Raw genomic sequence first — 18,979 nt, 5'->3', positions numbered from 1 at the left:
GCCTCACGAATAAGTTCCCTCCTGCTCCTTTTATTGTGCCTCTGTGGGACTTAAATCTTGTCTTGACTTTTTTGATGGGTGCTCCCTTTGAGCCTCTTCACAAATGTCCTATGAGGCTTTTGACTCTTAAGACAGTCTTCCTCGTTGCAATGACCTCAGCAAGGAGGGTGAGTGAGCTTCAAGCTCTTAGTTCCAAGCCCCCATTCTTGACCATTCATGCTGATCGAATGGTTCTTAGGACCAGGGCTGCTTTCCTCCCAAAGGTGGTGACTCCTTTCCACCTTGGTCAATCCATTACCCTCCCTACCTTTTATCCTCCCCGCACCCTTCCAAGGAGGAGGAGAGGTTACACCGTCTGGACCCCAAAAGGGCGGTGTCTTTTTACCTGGACAGATCTAAAGACTGTTGTTTGGATGACCAGCTCTTCGTTGGGTTTGCTGGCTGCAAAAGAGGAAGAGCAGTCCATAAAGGAACTTTGTCAAGATGGATCGTCCTCTGTATAAAGATCTGCCACTCGTTGGCTGGTAAGGAACCACCAGAGGGTATAAGGGCTCATTCTACAAGAGCTAAGTCTTCAACCTCAGCTTTGGCTAGAGGTGTTCCAGTAGAGCACATTTGTAGAGCGGCAACTTGGTCTTCCCTCCACACTTTCGCGAAGCATTACTGCTTAGATTCCGAAGTGAGGAGGGACGGCCACTTTGCGCGTTTTGTGCTTCAGGATTTCCTGGTTTAGAAGAGTGGACGCCCTCCTCTGGAGTGGGGACGGCTGTGGGACTCTATTCACAAGGTGAGGAATCCACACGGCAGATGTATCTATCAGAAGAACAAGTTACTTACCTTCGTTAACGCTTTTTCTGGTAGATACAGTATCTGGCTGTGGCTTCCTCACTGACCCACCCGCCTCCCCGTTGTCCACTCTTCTATGCCAGAATATCTGTTTAGTATTTGTTTTATGGTCAAGAAAATGTGTTATTTCAAATGTTTGCTTTCATTTGCTTCACACTGTGTGTTTTATTTTGACTATCGTGTACTGTGTATACTACGTACATTTCTACTGTCATTGGTCCGTCCGTGTGCCTCGAAGGCACGGAAAAAAGGGCGGAACTGATGTCATCATGCCGGCGTGGGCCTATTATAGGCGTCGGTGACGTCAGCGGAGTCGCGAGCGATGCCGTGTCTCTATGACGTCCAAGTCCACGTCGGCGCGAGGCTACGAAAAGAATTTCCGAATGTTGCTGACGCAAGGGGATATTCACAAGGCGAGGAATCCACAGGCAGATACTGTATCTACCAGAAAAAGCGTTACCGAAGGTAATTAACTTGTTCTTCTATAAGAGACATGTTAGTATAGATTCTTTACCGTCCCACTTTACCGTCCCACCCATCCTCCCCGTTCTGGGAACTGACATCTAGGGATAGGGATTCCCTTCCAGGGCCCTGGTTATGTGCACCAGTGGTCAGTGTCTTGCATGGTTCTGCGCTTTTGGCATGGAAAGTTGTGTCAGAACTGACATCAGTGCACAGGGTCGGCGTCTAAGTAGACAACGCAACGTTATGCTGGCAACCACGGCGCCAACGACGGACAAGGAGTCAACCGACGCCACCTACCAACATGCAGGGGTACTGCTGAGAAAAAATTCTCTGGATCCAGTCAGACGCCTGAGGGTAATTCTAAGGTAAGGAATCTATAACTAACATGTGTGTCTTACAGATACATCATTTCCGAAGGTAAGTAACTTGTTCTTTTTTCGTATTCTTGGTTCTTAAACAACTAAAAGGATCTGCCAAAAGTTGCCTCTCATTCTTCCCACTCTGTCTCCTTCCCACGTGGTTGGTAACTGTTTGTGCCCCAGGCAGGAAGAGAAAGAGATTATTGAAAGAGGATGCTGTCCTTTATGAATGAAGGCAGTGTCCGTGCCACACCTATACACACACACACACGTCGGGTCCCTATTCATGCATCACCATGCTTTCCATTGGAGGTTCTATTGGTTTCCCTCTTCTTCTGTGTACCTTTTTTGATAGCCTGCTTTCTGAAATCGTTTTTATTTCAATTCTATGTGGATAAGATGATAATGATTGCTTCACTCTTTGACTCATGCCACAGACAACAGACTTCAAGTAATGCTTAAAATGTGGCAGTTTTTTCTTGGCAGCTGATCCTCAAAAGACCTATATCTCTTGCCTTAGAAGCCTTCTGGCGAGTGCATACTACAGTATAATCCATCCAATGTTGCTGAGGGTAAAAATCTTCTTGTTGACAGAGTCCAGTACTGAAAGACAATGATGAAGTAGAGAGATTAGAAGAGAGAGTGATTACCCAAAAGGTGCCCTGGCTCTAGGGCATAAGGGGAATGAATCCAAAACAAGCTAGACTAAGCAACACGATGAGGAATCTAACTAGCAGCATGTAAAAGATGGGGAACGCAGTGTTTTAACTCCCTTTAAAAGGAAATAATATAACCTAGATCTCGAAGCTCTTGTGGAAGTTAGTTCTAGTGTCTGGCTGCCAAGTAAGAGAAAGATCGTCCACCCATGCTTAAAAGGAATCATTAGGAGCCTGGCAGAGGATGAGTGAAGTGGACCAACAGGACACATGCCTGAAAATTGATTGCAAGTAAAAGGGGACAGTTATGTGGTAAGACCAATGCACATATAACATGGATGAAAAAACACTTGCTTGGGTACACCGAGCAAGTGATGAGAGAGCGTGTGAGGAGAAATGTGAGACCGTGACAGACGTTTAAAAGTAAGCTGCACTACAGCATGTTAAATGTGAACAAGGCGAGTTAACAAATAAGTGGGGAGGCCTAAACACAAAGAGTAGTCCAGGCTGCTAAGAATGCAGCATGCATGACCATATGGCGGGAAACTAAAGGGTGAAATGGAATGAACCTACAAAGAAGCTGAACCTGCAGCCAGCAGACAGATGACCTTTTGTTTATATGAGTAGAAATGGTAACGTTTTAGTAAAAATTGAAGCTAAAATTCTGTGTACTGCTGTCACGGGTAAGAAAGGGTGGAGTGGGACCAAGATGCAAAGGCCAGATAGAGAACAGGTTTTTAGCCTTCTTGCCGAACTTCTACTATTATATGTCAGGATGTTGGGCGTACTTTCCGGAGCTATGGGAATATGGGCGATAGTATTTTGTCTATCAAGGACTGCATTCTAATTAGTAGGATTATGGTCCTTCTTTGTTATTAAGCCCTGATAGTTGTGGGTGATATGCCCTTTTGATGAAACATGTGTTGGCTAAAAGTATGCATTGATTTCTTGATTCTATGTGCTTGAATGCACATTTTTTATGTTTTGAACTTGAATGGTTCAGGTTGTTTGGTGGCCACCTTTCCTTTTAGAGCACCGCGGTATAGAGAAGACTAGACTATTTCCTTGTTTGAATTGTGAGTGTGCGCCAGCAGTTAAAGGCAGCCACTGTGGGAGTTGTTACATTATTACACTTGTAGTATGTTGTTGCCGGTTCACTAATATTTAGGAGGCTAATGAGGCTGCTAATGTTGAGGGGAGCGGTGTTCCCAGTTTGGGTGCACATGCTGACCATACCGCGTTCACTGGTCGGTTTTCCTCATGACAGAAGAGTGTGCTATAGCATCCTATGTCTTGAGTGACTTCTCTGGCTGAAATAATGTATGGAATTGCACTTGGCACAAATGAGCTATGTTGTAGACAAAAGCCTGGTTGTTCTATCAACTCAATTGTGTGTGTTAAAGGCACTAGATCGGTTTTGCAGATCGACCTTTTTCTTCAGTAAAGTAGTCCTTCCTTGGCATAGTCTGCACACCCAACATTTTTTACTTTTTACTATTCTCTTATTCTGAGCCACAGTGCAACACCTGTTAAATCTTCCTAGAATTTCTTTAAGTCAAGCCCGTCTTCCCTTGGTTAGGCAGTGCGGTGACATCACCTACTACTGACTTTGTCCTGTTTGGATTTTTGTTAAATATTTTAGTATTAGTGGTTTCTGTCTGTACTGTATTTTAATATGTCTTTTTAGCAGGCAGCCATGGCAGCACGCTGGCACTAAGTGACCAAAGGCAGTATGTGCTTGTAGACATGAAGAAAGAACTTTCAGAGGATTATTTCCTGTGACCATCACATACAGTGGATTAATGTACTTGGTGTTAATATGTGGCTCACTCATTTAGGGAGGTATTACTTGGTTTTTCAAAGCAGAGAGTAGATTTACATTTATGGGCGTTAGCTAGGCACAAAACAACACAACTGGGATGCTCTAGTGAAAGTTCCATGCAGCCTTTTAGGTACACAAGTGCTTTCTTAAGTAAGTAAACAAGTGCCTGTGTTTAACAGATCAGTCTTAGCATGTAGGTGTTTGACAGTTTTACCTTTTTGTTCTCCTTGTACCAATGTGCTGAATCTCTCTTCTCCAGGCGTATCGTTCTTGTGCCCAGAGAGCTTCCATTCTCTTTTTTGTCCTGAATGACATGGGCCGCATTGACCCAATGTACCAGTTTTCACTGGATGCCTACATTGACCTCTTCAACCTCAGCATTGAAAAGAGCAAGCGCAGTCAGAAGCTGGATGAGCGGATTACTAACCTGAATGATTACCACACCTATGCTGTCTACAGGTAAATTTTGAAACTGCCACATACATCACCCATGAATCCTGTAATCAATAGGTGAACCGACTCACCTTCTAACAATCCTATACCTTGTCCTGGGGTAAGTGCTTGACTGCAGCTATTGGTACCTCCTACGAGGATTCATCCATCTTTCACAACAGCCAGTAATGAAGCTTATCTAATCTAGTTGCCTCTCTCTAATGCTCCACTGTTGCAAACAGTACATCCCCTAACTCTAAGAAGAGGTAGAAACTGCAAGTTTGGTGGCTCTACTGACTTATTTTGGTCCTCCATCTCCACCAAACTCTATATGACCTCATTAGTGAACATAGATGCAGAAATTAATATATAGGCCACACACCATTTTCTGGGCTTCACAGAGCAGCATGACTACACAGGTGACTTCAGGCCTCATATGTCTGAGTTCTTATTATGAATGTAATTGAATGCCTCAAAACGTGCCAATCTGTTTATTAGCGTAGAAGCATACATCTGATTACATCATTTAAGGTCGGACATCTTTGGATTCCCTCACAATTGCATCTTATACTTCCTTTTGTATACTAGTGTGCAGAGAAAATGTAGATCGACGCTGTACACTGTAGGTCCAAGAAGTCTGGATCCATAACAGATTTTCATGATATCCACGAATGATAACTTTATGCGCAATAGTATTCATATACTTAGTGATAAACCTGTAGATTTCTAGACCTTCTGTGGTGTCCCAAAAGGGTCAGCTTTATGCTATTTGCTTTTCAGTGCAAATGTGAAACCTTATAGCCATTGTCAAACAAAATCTCTCTCCTTCTTACATTCCTAATGCATGTTGATGACACCTGGATACACCTTTGTTGAGAATGGAGCCACCCTGCCCAAGTCAATATCTCTTAAACATCGCTGACATGGGATGCTGTGTCTGAAAGCTGCAAAACCCATGATCCGCTTCATAAGCTATTTGTCCTCAATTGAAACTCCAGTGGTCCCAAGCTATTGCATTGCCCAGGATCAAATTCCAATTTTCAAAGTGCAGGATCTTGGGTGACTGTTTTTACTCCATTGTGTTCTCGCTATCATTCCAATCATGTTTCCATAAAACTATATTAAAAAAATGTGCTTGATTGTTTTCTGCAGGTACACTTGCCGTGCCCTGTTTGAACGTCACAAGCTACTCTTTAGTTTCCAAATGTGCGCAAAAATTATGGAGATGTCTGGCAAGCTCAACATGGATGAGTACAACTTCCTCCTGAGAGGTGGGGTGGTGAGTATTTCAATGCATGTCTTTAAAGTATTGTTTCTTGCTGCAGGTGATTTGGTGAGTATTCTGCGGTAGGGTTTATCACTTGACCTTAGAAGAAAAGGTCTAGTACCTCAGCACCAATATCCTGTACTGTACTTGGAATAAGGTAGTGTTCTCTGAGTGAGGTGTAACAAGTGCATATCACTCCATCTATACCAGTTTTCAGGTCAGCATTTTCAATGTGAGTACCTCCTGCTCCTGTGAGGACACAGTGGTATGTTTCTGCTTTGAATATTACCTTTTTAAAATCTACTTTCTGTTTAGCAGAAAGCCTCGGAATCCTGACCTCTCCTTTTCTGCTTTATAAAGCTTTTCTCATCAGCTGAGCAAGCATACTCTTTTTGTTGCATTTTCGTACTTATTGTCAAACCCAGTCCCTCCAGCCATATAAATTGGAAAAACTCTCATAAACGGGTATAGGAGATCAAGCATGTTCAACTTTGAAAGTTTACTAGCGTCAAAGTGGGGGGCTTGGCCCACCCATATTATGCCACCATCGCACTTATCCAGCTCCTGTATCCTCATATTTATTTCTCTGTCCTGTGGAGTGGAAGGTGCTGTCTCCTCTGGAGACATTCTTTTTTCCTGGGAAGGTTACTTAAGCTTTTATTAATACTTGGTTTTAATTAATTTGTTTCCTTATTGCTCATCCTTTTTTTCGTTTTGATATTCAACTTAAAACAGGTGTCAACTGTTGAAAGATTGGTTCCAAAGTGTTCCCAATTCAGAAATCCATCACTACTGTTTAAAATGTTCTTAAATTTCCCATGCGGCAGGGTTGTCCAAGGGAGATTTAGATGTGCTGGATCCATGCTAGATTTTCAGAATAGATATAGAGTATGCAGTTGATTGCACTTTAGATTTATTGTGCATCAAGTTATCCTGTGTGCTTACTCTGAAAATTTGGCATAAATATACTATTCGACCAGCATTGACATATTTTAGCAATCATACTATAAGGGAAATTATTGACATGCTTGTGTCCCCAGGGCATCAGGAGCCTCAAAACATTAATTTGTAATAGCGGCTATATTTTTAGAGGGAAGAACAGACACATTTTACAATCGTTGTTAATAATACCATAATGGTTTGTAGCTTTATGTTTATACTTCACTCTTGTCAATGGCTCCTGTTGGTGCCCAGATTGAAGAGTCATTGCTGTGTTCCTGCTGAAACATATTGATACTTCTGTTGCTAGAGTCTTCCCATCAGCATCCATTGAAAAGATAATTTTAGTACTGCCAAGGACTTAGCTTAGACATTTCATGAGAGGTTGTACCACATTTCTTTGCCACTGCTAGAGGTCACTTGGTCATCACTGCTCTACTGACCTTTTTAGCAGTATATCCTGCTACCTTGAATTTGCTCACATTTACACGTGTTCCCTCGGTAAGGTCTGGTAAATTAATCCAGGGAGCTTCAAGACTTTTTTTTGCACCATTAAATTATTATAGTTGCAAAAATTCCTCTCCATGAGAACCTTTTAACACTGTGATCTCCATAGACATGACGTGAATGAACATTACTGAACACTACAGTGATGGTTGGCTGATTTCCAGCCTGGAGTAAATAGCAAACCATATACTTGACAAAGACAATAGCTGAAAATGATACAGAGGTGCTGTTATGATGGGTTTAATTTATCCCACCAACCAGATGATAATATCTTACCTCATGAAACACACAGATGGTGATGGGAGGCTGCTTGCAAAAGTCTAACCACTGGCAATCGCTCAGGGTAGCACTCCAACCCGTTGTTCTTTTGTTCACCATGCCACCTTAGTTTGGATCCAGCCATATGCAAATCAGTTTTGACCCTGTTCCTCATATGAACAGTCCAGCCTGAACTGCCAAGCAAGGTCCTACTTGAACAATAACACAAGCAAACCAGGACCAGTTTTGCCCTAATATCTTCACCCTTTAGAAATCTCTACTAACAATTTTGCACAGGGAGTGAAAGTTAAAATGCTACAAAGAACGGCAAACAGAAGGTGCTAGCGGTATGCAGCGTGGCTAATACTAAATTAAAATTGGATCCAGTGTGTTAGTTTCAGTAAGATATACCGCCATTAGAAGAGTAGTAAAAGGACATCGGAGCACCTACATAATACCTCAAAAGTGTACAAAATTCTGCACACATATTGAAAGAGGGGTCAGCTCCAGAGAGTAGAACATTGGTGTGGTATAATAAAAGAAACAGGAATGACTAGAAGTCAACAAACAAAATCTAGAGTAAGAGTGCTATTCTGATAGAGACTTCTAAACGCATGTTCCTCACCTTTTGAGGTGTCAGACTGAATCCGGAAACTTCTGAATAGGAATGTCCTCCAGCGTCAGCAGGTGGCATCGTGTGACAGCATGGTTCCACATGCGACTCTACCTCGAGAGACTGTGACATCGACTTCCCTACATATACGTCACCTGGTTGCGCTGGTGTCAATTCCTTTCTTTCCACGCCAACCGAAGCAGATCCGGAGCTTTAACTGTTATTCGACGGTTTGGTTCATTTCTTCTCGAAATTACATTATTGGGTTCAATATGTCACCAGAACCTTCAGGATTTAAGCCATTTATGACCTGCACCTGGCTGATGTCAGTTACAGATCCACACAATGTCTGTTTGTGGTACCTTGGATCCGGCTTCGACCAAAGTTGTGTTTGTTGTGTGCCAAGATGAGACAAAGGACAATTTGGGAGTGGGAAACAAAACTCGCAGTAGTGGGGTTCAGGAAATCAAAGATGTCCATGGCTCGTTGATCTCGGTTGAGGTCAAGAAAGCGGTCCTGTTCTCCATCGAGAGGTTGTTTGAAGGATAGGACTTCATCGAAGTCAAGGAAGAGTCAAAAGAAGCAGAAAAAGTCCAAAGATGATTCTCCCGCTTGCACCACTCTTATTGTTCCTGCATTCGGAGTTGCATGAGGTACCGAGGCCTTCTGCTCAAACTTGTTCTCTGGCTAGACCTCCTTCAAGGGATCCTCCTACGACGTCTTTTCCCTTTCGAGTCCCAGCGGATAAGGAAGCAATGCCAAATCAGATCCAACAGTGAAAGAAAGCTATGGACTCAACCTTTAGGGTTAGTCTGGATTCTGTTGGTATGCCTTCGGGCTCTACGGATCAGAGGAGGCCTCGGTTGGTCAGACGTCAACAGATCCATCCTCAATGCCAATGGTGGCTCTTGTTTCAGGTTTGAGACCGTCGACATCGGAATTAATGGTTATGGAACCTTCGGCTTTGTTCTCATCAACGTTACAGTTGACGCCACAGGTTCCTCATGCAAGGTTGCATGCGACTGTGGGATCGGCGTCACCGGTGCCAATGGCAGATCCGATTGTTTCATCGGATTTGGAAGGTAAGTTGCCTTCTACTATGGTCAGAACCCAATCTTTCACAAGGAGACTATTATTTTGATCCACAATATCCTCAAGAAGATATTCTGAAGGCTTTGCAAGATGCTAGCAGTCGTGTGACTTCTCCTGATTTAGGTTTATATCAGTTATGGCTACTGAGGAGACATCATCTTTTGCAGCTGTAATACGCAGAGCAGAAGAAACTCCTGATTTAGTTCTCCCAAAACAAGATGTTAAAACTACTTTGTTGACTGAAATTGTGGATCAGCCACAAGCTTCAGAAGAGCATTTATTACCATTTAATGAAGCTTTAACAGATGTTTTGATGGACACTTGGGCTAACCCTGAATCTTGCCCTCCAATAAACATGCAGATTGCGAGGAGGCACTGACCAACTGCGGGAAATCCGGATTTCCTCCTTTACCATACAACAATGGAGAGTGTAATAAAAGTGCAGGCTTCTTAAAAGTCATACTAATCCAAATGCCTTTCCATCTACTCCACCTAATAGGGATGCTAAGAAGATGGAAGCATATACAAAAATGTTTTTTTCTTCAAAGAGGCCTTATCTTCGGTAAATACTTCCTGTGGTATGCGTAGATATTCTCATTCTTTGTGGAATAGAGTTGCTAATGTTTTACCATTCTTATTTACGTTCACAATCTGTTTAGTAGCTCTAATTTTGTTTGCGTCCCCAAGGATATGGAAATAGTTTGTTTTATGACTGAAATCTCTACCCTGACCCACCAACGCATGTTGAGATCAAAGTGAAGTATTTTCACTCTTTTATTTAAAACAATTTTTATTGCAGATGCTCAGACATGAAAAGGGTGACAGTGGCAACAGTATTCAGGCAAAACAAGTACATAGCAAGATACACTTCGTGGAGCCCCCGGTGCCGTATCAATGCACAGTCCATAGGTCAGTCTGACTGAGTCTTCGGGTCCCTCTCGGTGCACCCCCGCCTCAGCATACCTAGAGGTCACATTAGGCAACTGGGCATCTGCTTTTTAGTTTTGTTGAACTCCCCCCCCCCCAACAATCACTAATGGGAATGTAGAATCGGTAGTACATCCGCTCATTCAAGGTCTAACATCACAGCCACTGTAAGAGCACATACATTTCGCCCCTTCCCCTTCTCCCCCCCATACCTGGTAAGCAACTGGTGTGAAAAACATTCAAGCATGCATAGCGTGATCGGCGAGCAATGTCCACTCCTAGTACGTCCTTCATCCTGGACTCGCTCATCGTCCCATTCCGGGTACACTCACCGGCCTCCCTCCCCAAGACCACTATCCAGCCCATGATATTGCCTCCATTTTGACCAAACCTTTTTGAACTTTTTTGGGCAACCCCTTGACTTATACGTCACTCGCTCTGCCGCCATATAAAGGTCTAGTCCCCTTCTCCATTCATCTATAGTGGGTACCGTCTCAGCCCCCCAATATTTTGCAATGTCACGTTTCGCCACCACTAGGGCTAATGTCAGAAACACCAATAGGGGGCGGGGAAGGTCAACATCATTGGTCATTCCCAAAATGGCCAGCTTGGGCTCCTGGTCGAGCGACACAGACAGGACCTCTCGCAGTTCGGTGAAAATGAGCGTCCAGTAAGACTGTATTTTCACACAGGCCCATAATGTGTGGAAAAAGTCCCCTCCCTCTTGATGGCATCTCAGGCATCTATCGTCCGAGGTCTTCCCCATTTTGAACAGTCGCACTCTATCAAAGTACGTCCTGTGAAGCACGTTATATTGGATCAGGCGGAGCCGGGATTTGATAGCCACCTCTCTCGGGTGCATAAGGATTAAGTCCCAGTCAATGTCTTCCAGTGTCCCTACTTCCTGCTCCCAAGTGGTCCTAAGCCTCGCCAGGTCCCCCAGCATGTGGTTCGTGAGTGTTTTGTAGGTGAGTGACACGGCCTTGTGTGGTATCTGTTCCTGCAACAGTCTTCCTTCTAGAGGCGCATATTCTGGCAGGCCCTCTAAGGTCAGAGCCTGTGCCCTCCATGCATGGCGTAGTTGAATGTATTTAAAAAACTGCGAGCGGTGGAGCCCATATTCTGCCCTCAAGGTGGCGTAGGATTTTAGCTCCCCTCTGGCGACGACATCACCCACCGTGGAGATCGCAATGTCATCCCACTGCTTAAAGCCTGTAAGTTTGTGGAGTTCAGAAAGCCACGTGCAGTGCCAGAGTGGGGTCTGTCGGGTGGGTTTCCTATCCCATCCCGTACGTCTCGTCGCCAATTTCCAAGAGTGTAATATGCGTGGCTGGGAGTAAGGACCGGCTCGCCGCACCACCATATAGGTACGAAAGCAGATGACGCGGGGCCAGTTTGGTACGCTCCAATGCATACGTTGGGTGGTCCGCCGGGGCGTGGAGCCAATCGTTAATGGGGGACAAGTGTTCCGCCCAATAGTATGCTTCAAGATTCGGCAGTGAGATACCCCCACTGTACTGGTGACGTTGGAGGGTGGTCAGTGCTATCCTCGGCTGTTTACCCAGCCATATGAAAGATCTGAGGTCGGCGTGTATTCTACGGAGAAGACCGTTTGATATCGGATAATATTCGTTCTGTAGGGCATATAAGTATTTGGGCAATACGATCATTTTATACATTGCTGGAGGGTCAGAGGAAGTTGGCGCCACCGGGCCATATCAGCCGCGGAGTTCACAAGTATCCTTTCAACATTTCTGAGAAGTGACAGTTGTCTATCCAGCGTGATGAATACTCCCAGATACTGGAAGCCCTCTGTGGATACCACCAGTCTGTCCGGAAGGTCCCCCTCACTCGTGTCCCCCCTGGGGTCAAAAAGGACGGATTTGTGCCAATTTATTGCGTAGCCGGAGTGGCTGCCGTAGCCGTCCAGCTCCCGGAACAATGCGGGCACTGAGGTCTGCGGGGCAGTGATAAATAGGAGTACGTCGTCCGCGTAGAGGGACAGTTTCTCTTGCGGGCCGTCCGCATCCGTAAGTCGGAAGCCGGAGATCCTCTGGTTTTGCCTGATTTTGGCCGCCAATATCTCAATGGTCAATGTGAAGAGAAGCGGTGACAGGGGACACCCTTGCCTGGTGCCTCGTTGGATCGATATTTCGCGAGAGAGCCTCCCGTTCACCCGCACCCTGGCCCGCGGGTTGGTGTAGAGTAAGCGTATCCATGAGCGGAATTTGGGGCCGAGACCAAATTTCTCTAAGGCAGCCTCGAGGAATGGCCAATGTACGGAGTCGAAGGCCTTTTCCGCATCTAATGAGAGGAACCAATGGGGCGTGTCCCTATCCCGTACCTCCTGCAGCCAATTGTGCGTGCGTCGGAGATTGAATTTCGTGGCCCTGTCCGGTAGGAAGCCGGTCTGGTCTAAGTGTATTAGATCAGGTAGGACTGTCCTAAGGCGTCGCGCCAGGATTGTGGCAAGGATTTTCACCTCCGTATTCAACAGGGAGATGGGACGGTAGGACGCGCAGTCATCCCGTGGTTTGCCTTCTTTGTGAATAGGAACTATGATCGCCAGGGTGAGGTCATTGGGTAGGCTGCCTTCTCTGTACGCCTCAAGGTAGAGGTTTTGCAGGTGTGGAGCCAAAATGTCGGCCGTGCACTTAAAAAATTCCGGGGGAAAACCGTTCGGTCCTGGCACCTTACCCGGCTTCAGTCCGGCGATGGCGGTTTTGACTTCTTCCAGGGAGACGTCGGCCTCCAAAGCGGGTAGGGCATCAGCCTCCACCACAGGGAGGTCAACCCGTGACATATAGAGAAGTGAGTCCTCACACGAGCCCAGTTGCCTGGCCTCGTAAAAGCGGCCATAGTAAGCCGCGAATGCGTCTGCTATGTGGAGGTCCGAGCATGCTGTCTCTCCCCTCTCGTCAGTGACTGCATCCACCCATCGCGCCGCCCTCTCCCTACGGTTAAGCCAGGCTAAAAGTTTGCCAGATTTGTCCCCCACGTCGTAAAGACGGTGTAATGTGGCCAAATGTTGCGTTTTCGCTTCATCCGACACCAAGTCTTGATAGCGTCTTTGATTATCTAGCAGTTTACGCAAAGTGACCGAATTTTTTGTACGCAGGTGGTCCCTTTCCAGCTCTACTATGGTGTGTTCTACAGTCTCCACCTCTTCCACTAATCTCTTTCTCTCCTCCCTCAATCTACCATTTATCCTGTCTCTCAACACCGGTTTCAGTGCTTCCCACAGGGTTACCGCCGAGTCCACCGACCCTACATTTTCAGCCAAGTAGACCCGAGCGTCCGCCCTAACACCTTTAAGTATTGTCTTGTTCGCCAGGTCCCAAGCGGCGAGGCGCCACTGTGCCTCTTTCTTGTGCCCAGACCTCCCCATCGAAACGAGCAGTAGCGAGTGGTCTGAAAGGCCTCTTGCCAGGTATTCCGCTGCACCTTCCATAGTCAGCTCCTGCCTAGTCATAAAGACATAGTCCAATCTGGAGAACACTTTGTGTGCTGCCGAGTAAAATGAGTAGGCCACAGTGTTCGGGTGCAGCAGTCGCCATACATCGGTCAGTCCTATCTCAGACACCATTTGAGCCAGGGGAGTCTGAGTACTCTGGTGATTAGCCGTTCCTGATCTATCCATACCCCTGTCCATTACGTCATTGAAATCACCACCCACTATCTGTATTGTGTCAGAGGTGTCTAAAAGTATGGTAGCTAACATCTTCAGCGCGTTCGCCTGCAGTTTAGGTGGAGCATACACTGAGACTAGGGTGTAAGTACGCCTGCGCCAAGAACCCTGCACTCCTACACATGTACCTAGAGGGTCCCCCCACGTCCGCGTGACCTGAAACGGGAAAGTATTCTTAACAAGAATCGCCACGCCCCTGGAGTCAGTTGTGTACCCCGCATGGCCCAATACCTTATATCTACCCCGGGCTATGAACGCACAGGCCGTGCCCCTCAGATGAGTTTCTTGCAAGAAAATGACATCAGGGCCTATTCTCTTGAGGAAGTTGTTCACCAGGCCTCACTTAATTTTGTTGCCCAGGCCATTGACGTTCCACGTCAATATACTCAGTTGTTCAGCGGCCATGGGTACAACAGTGAGGCATGTTCTCTCCAGGACGAGGGAGCAGGCAGGCGGGCCAGCGCCCATATCGGCAGAGCCAAAAAATGTGTCGATCCCCATGACTGTGTTCACTTAACATCACATCTCCCCCCCCCCTCCCCCCCTCAAACAACCAAACTGTATGAACAACCCCCGTGCCCCCCACCCCCACCCCACCTGTACCCCCCCGCTGTCCCTCCCGTGCAACCATCGACGGTGTGGGCCACCAGGCAGTAAGGTCTGTCGCCCACCCCTCAAACAACCCCAACTAAGAAGAGTCTAGCAGTTCAGAGTTCGAGTCTGAAAGTAGCGTATGTCCACCCCAAAGAACAAGAAAAAAGGGGGGAAAAAAACAAAAAGAAAAAAAGGGAAAGAGTTACTTGCGTGCCCCATGGCAAGGACTGCAACAATGAATCTTAGTCCCTCAGCTTCTCAGGAGTGGGAGTCCTGCGTGTCAGGGTCAGTAGCCTCCGCGTTGCCCGGCACTCCCTGTTCCAACTCTCGGATGGCAACAGCTAACGGATGTAAGGATTGCTCCGTCTGATCCTCCATATCTGAAATATTCGTGCCATCCTCCTGATCTGTTGCAGCTTCCGATTCCGGGAGCAGGCACCTGAATCTCGATCCCCGAGTGGTATCTCCAGTGGTGGCAGCGGCGCCGTCTCCCTGGGCTCCTCCGGTCGCCATCTGTTGAGGCGGGTAAGGTGTACGCTGTGACTGTCTGTCCGTCCGGTGATGTCGCGTCCGCTGTGACCCGTTCGGATTCTTCCTGAAGTTGTTCGCCGCTTGCTCATCTCGAATTCTGCGGCCCTCTTCCTCCGCCTCCCTCAGCAGCGGTCTCTCCTCCAGCCAGTGCCAGGCCTCCTCCGGGCGGTTGAAAAAGTGCGATTTGCCCTTGAACAGGACTTTCAGTTTCGCAGGGAAGAGGAGCATATAGGATATGTTCAGTTCCCGCAGTTTGGCCTTCACAGTGTCATAAGAGCGTCTTTGTTTTTGCACTTCCTGGCTATAGTCAGGGAAGATCATGACAACGGTATTCTCAAACTTGATTTCCCCCATTTTCCGGGCTTCCCTAAGGATGAGATCCCTGTCCGCATAATTGAGAAATCTCGCAATGATTGGGCGAGGTCTCGCTCCCTCCGGTGGTCTGGCGAGGAGCGCCCTGTGTGCTCTCTCAATCACGAAGCAAGTGGAGAATTGGGCTCGGGGGAACGTAGTCGTCAGCCACGAGTGGAGGAAGGCTGCAGTGTCGTTCTTCTCAATTCCTTCCCTCAGGCCCACGAATCGCAGGTTGTTTCTGCGCGCCCTGTTCTCCGCGTCATCCACTCGCCACAGCAATTGTCTATGGGAGGCCTGCAATTCTGCCATATCTTTCTTGAGTGAGGTAATGGAGTCTTCCGTTTCAGAGATCCTGGTCTCCGCTGTGCCCACTCTGTCGGATAAGTTCCTGAAATTTTGACGTAGTAGGAGGACCTCAGATCCCACCTCCCCGATCTTGGTCTCAAGGGCCGCCCTGGAATTCTGGATGTCGGTCCGCGAGGCCTGGATCGCCTCTAGGAGCATGTTGGTGTCTGGTTGTGGTTCTCGGGCCCCCCCGGCCGCATCCCTGTGTGTCCGCGTATTAGTGGCGTAGGTCTCAATTGTTTCCTGCCTCGCGGGCCTTGATACCGGATCCCTCTTGCCCATGGTGTCCGCTGGGTGGCCCCCCGATGCTTGGGTCCAGTCGCAGGAGGGGTGTGGGGGGGTAGGGAGTACAGCCCCTCAAGATGACACCCGCCCAGGACCAGGATTAGTCCTGTGGGCCCCCTCGCACCGCCGGGGATTCTCTGCGCAATGTCCCTTCCAGTGGGCCCCAGCTGGATGGGCAAAACCCGTCCGGGCCCTCCTCACGATGTGTGTGGTCTCCGATGGGTTCCCGCACCCTCCAGAGGGGTAGGGGGGCGCCGAGCTCGAGGACAGCACAAGAAAGCCCCAATCTGTCCACCGCCTCCTGATCCAATGCAGGACCCCGCAGGGTTTACACCACAGTCTCTGGGGGGGGGGAATGCAATCCGCTTGTGAGCCCCCCCGCGGCCCCAATGAATCAGCTCTGGGCTCAGGGGAGCGTGCACCTCCACACGAGTCTCAGGGCCCGGGCAGTATACCAGGCGGGCCGAGGGCGGAAAATCTAGGTCCCGGTGTCCAGCCCCCGTACGCCTCTTCGCGGCACTCCGCAGTCCCCACGAGGCAGTGCCAAGCCCAAGAGACTGTAGCCCCGCACAGGGCGCGCAGGCCGAGCAGCTCACCTGGGGGGGCGGCAGGCAGGAAATCAAGGCCCCGGCTTCACAGGCCGCAGATCGCTACCGCTCCCGGGGCTGCCGGAATGACAAGGGGGGGAGGAAGGCAAGTCCCAGGGCCGTCTGCCGCTGCGCAGGGGTAGGGGGGCGGGGGGGTCCCCCGCTGTCCTCACCGCCTCTCCGTCCTCACCGCCTCTCCCCGTCAGCAGTCGGACCCGACGACTCCTAGTGCCGCCATTTTGAAGTTCAGGGTCTCCGGCTCCGGGGGTAAACTAGCGGATAATTCGTCTCCGCCTGGGTGTAGAACGGAGCTGATGGGCTATTCAGGCGCCACACACCTTCCGATGCTGCCACAGCCGATTTTCTCGCTGTTTACACGCTGTTTGGGTTAGTAGTTTGTCGGATCACTTGCAGTCATGCCAGGAGCTGCGCTGAGGCACGTCCTACTCAGCCATGCAGCTGGCCACGCCCCAAGTATTTTCACTCTTGAACTAAATTCTTCTCCAGCTTTGCATCTTTCCTAGATTCACATACTTAAATTATTTCCCGTCATCAGACTGGGAACCCTCAGTAATGATGTTATTTCAGCAGGGTACCATTTTTATATATTTGCACTGAACTTTCACAGAGTATTTTCAGCCTGTCTATGTCATAGTAAATGATCCGAACTACGGCCAACACCCTCAGCTGCTCCCCTGTCAGAAATTTCCAACTGCCAGATTTTCTACCGCACATTACAGCGAGGAAACCTCTAGATAAACACTCTCCAAAAGAAGTCTCTTCATTTTTTCTGAGAGGAAACATCTTTCATCAACATAATTGAGCTTCGTCAGTAGTAATCACTCTAAAGGACATGCAAGGTGTTTTGAAAGAAGATCTACAGGATTGATCCACATTCAAAATGCATGTACTGCCTTCATCTCAGCAGTAACCCTAAAAAGTGTGATATATGTAATACCCTATAAGCAAAAACTCTAAAAGACATAGAAAGGATAGCCTTCATCATTATGGAAGAAAATGGATAAGACCTCGTCAACACATTAAGATAATCTTGTTAAGGCTTCCTCTGAGACGTCTATGGTGAAGACTTCTAAGCTAGCTTTTCAACCCCTGGCCATGTCTCTAAGGGTCAGAAACCAAGTCAGCTGCTAACCACTGTCTCTGCACAAGAGAGTGAGATGCCAGTGAAACATTCTCACAAAACCAAAGAAAGGGTGGGGTCCACTGATGAAGATCTTGTAAAAAAAAAGCTTAAGATGACGGAGGTAGTCTTTTCAATTGCCACATCGTTGATAAAGCGACCAATGGACACAATCAAAAAACAGGCAAGTCTGCCAGATACTTCACAGTCAGCACATACAACTATGAAAACGCATTCTTCATCGACAGCTGCATCACTGTCGACCATGCAGCCTGACATAACTCTTTCAATAGCATCAACTAAGCCGTCATCGATGACGACTCCAACCTCGACCAAGGGAGTGAAGACATCGCAAAAGGATCTGTCATTGACAAGAGATATGTTGAAGGGGCCATTATCGTCAATGATACAAAATAAACTTTTGTTGATGACGAAAGACACGTTGACTAACGATGAAGTTGTTGACCCAGACAGTAGACAATGGAAAATTTACAGAATCTTTTCCAGTAACTGCTCCTGCTACTGTGCAGCGAGTACCTTCCAACTCAGCTACTACACCAAGGCCTGATATTACATCTTTACAAACCATGATGGTGTAATCAGTACTTTTGCCCCCTCCAAAGAGTTTGTTATAAGATGCTTCTACTGGTCAATAGGGGAAAGACCTTCGGGAAGAGTCCAATTTGGATGAGATAGAGGCTTTCTTCAGTTAGGAAGACAATCAAGAAAGTGAGCAAGAGCCTATTGAACCTTCAAACCTGAATATCCCATATGTGGACTCAGTGGAGGAACATGAAATATATGAACTTCCCCCTCATATGGTGCATCAGCTGTGTTCATCTACGCTGTTAAGTCAAGAAGTAAAAAGAAGGCACTGAGGCCCACCTCCCCATCAACACTGCTGGTACCCTTACAATACTTAAATAGCCTGTAAGAAATAATTTTTAAGACATTTATCAGAGACTCCAGCCACTTTCAAACCCAGGATCACAATCTGAAGGAGTGTTCACACCACAACCACCAATGTTGCTTCCAGTTCTGGCAGATCCAAGGCCAATTCAAGTGCCTAGAAAGCAAACACTGTAAAAGAGAAAAACACCTAAGGGATGTGCCTCTTCCATAGTAGTAAAAAGTGGAATGGACGGAGAGGTTTCTAGTTCACATGATGAGCATCAAGGAGGTACAAGGCTTCTAGGTGATGCAGATGAATGACTGTGATGGTGATAAAACATCTCCAATTGATGATAACGATGATGATGCTAACGTATTTC

General features: G+C 47.3%; 1 protein-coding gene across 2 annotated transcripts in view; it reads left to right on the top strand.

Moving 5' to 3' along the window:
• Positions 1 to 18,979, top strand: part of DNAH2 (dynein axonemal heavy chain 2) — a 3,497,426-nt gene that overhangs the window by 2,987,159 nt on the left and 491,288 nt on the right. For both annotated transcript variants that reach the window (XM_078670326.1, XM_078670327.1), the window contains 2 exons: positions 4,408 to 4,607; positions 5,733 to 5,859. In XM_078670326.1, the coding sequence (XP_078526452.1) occupies positions 4,408 to 4,607; positions 5,733 to 5,859 (327 nt within the window). The remainder of the gene's footprint in view (positions 1 to 4,407; positions 4,608 to 5,732; positions 5,860 to 18,979) is intronic.

Source organism: Lissotriton helveticus, chromosome 12 (genome assembly GCF_964261635.1).
Source record: "Lissotriton helveticus chromosome 12, aLisHel1.1, whole genome shotgun sequence".
NCBI lineage: Eukaryota > Metazoa > Chordata > Amphibia > Caudata > Salamandridae > Lissotriton > Lissotriton helveticus.
Note: the sequence above shows the minus strand (reverse complement) of the source record. Positions and strands in the feature narration are given on the sequence as shown.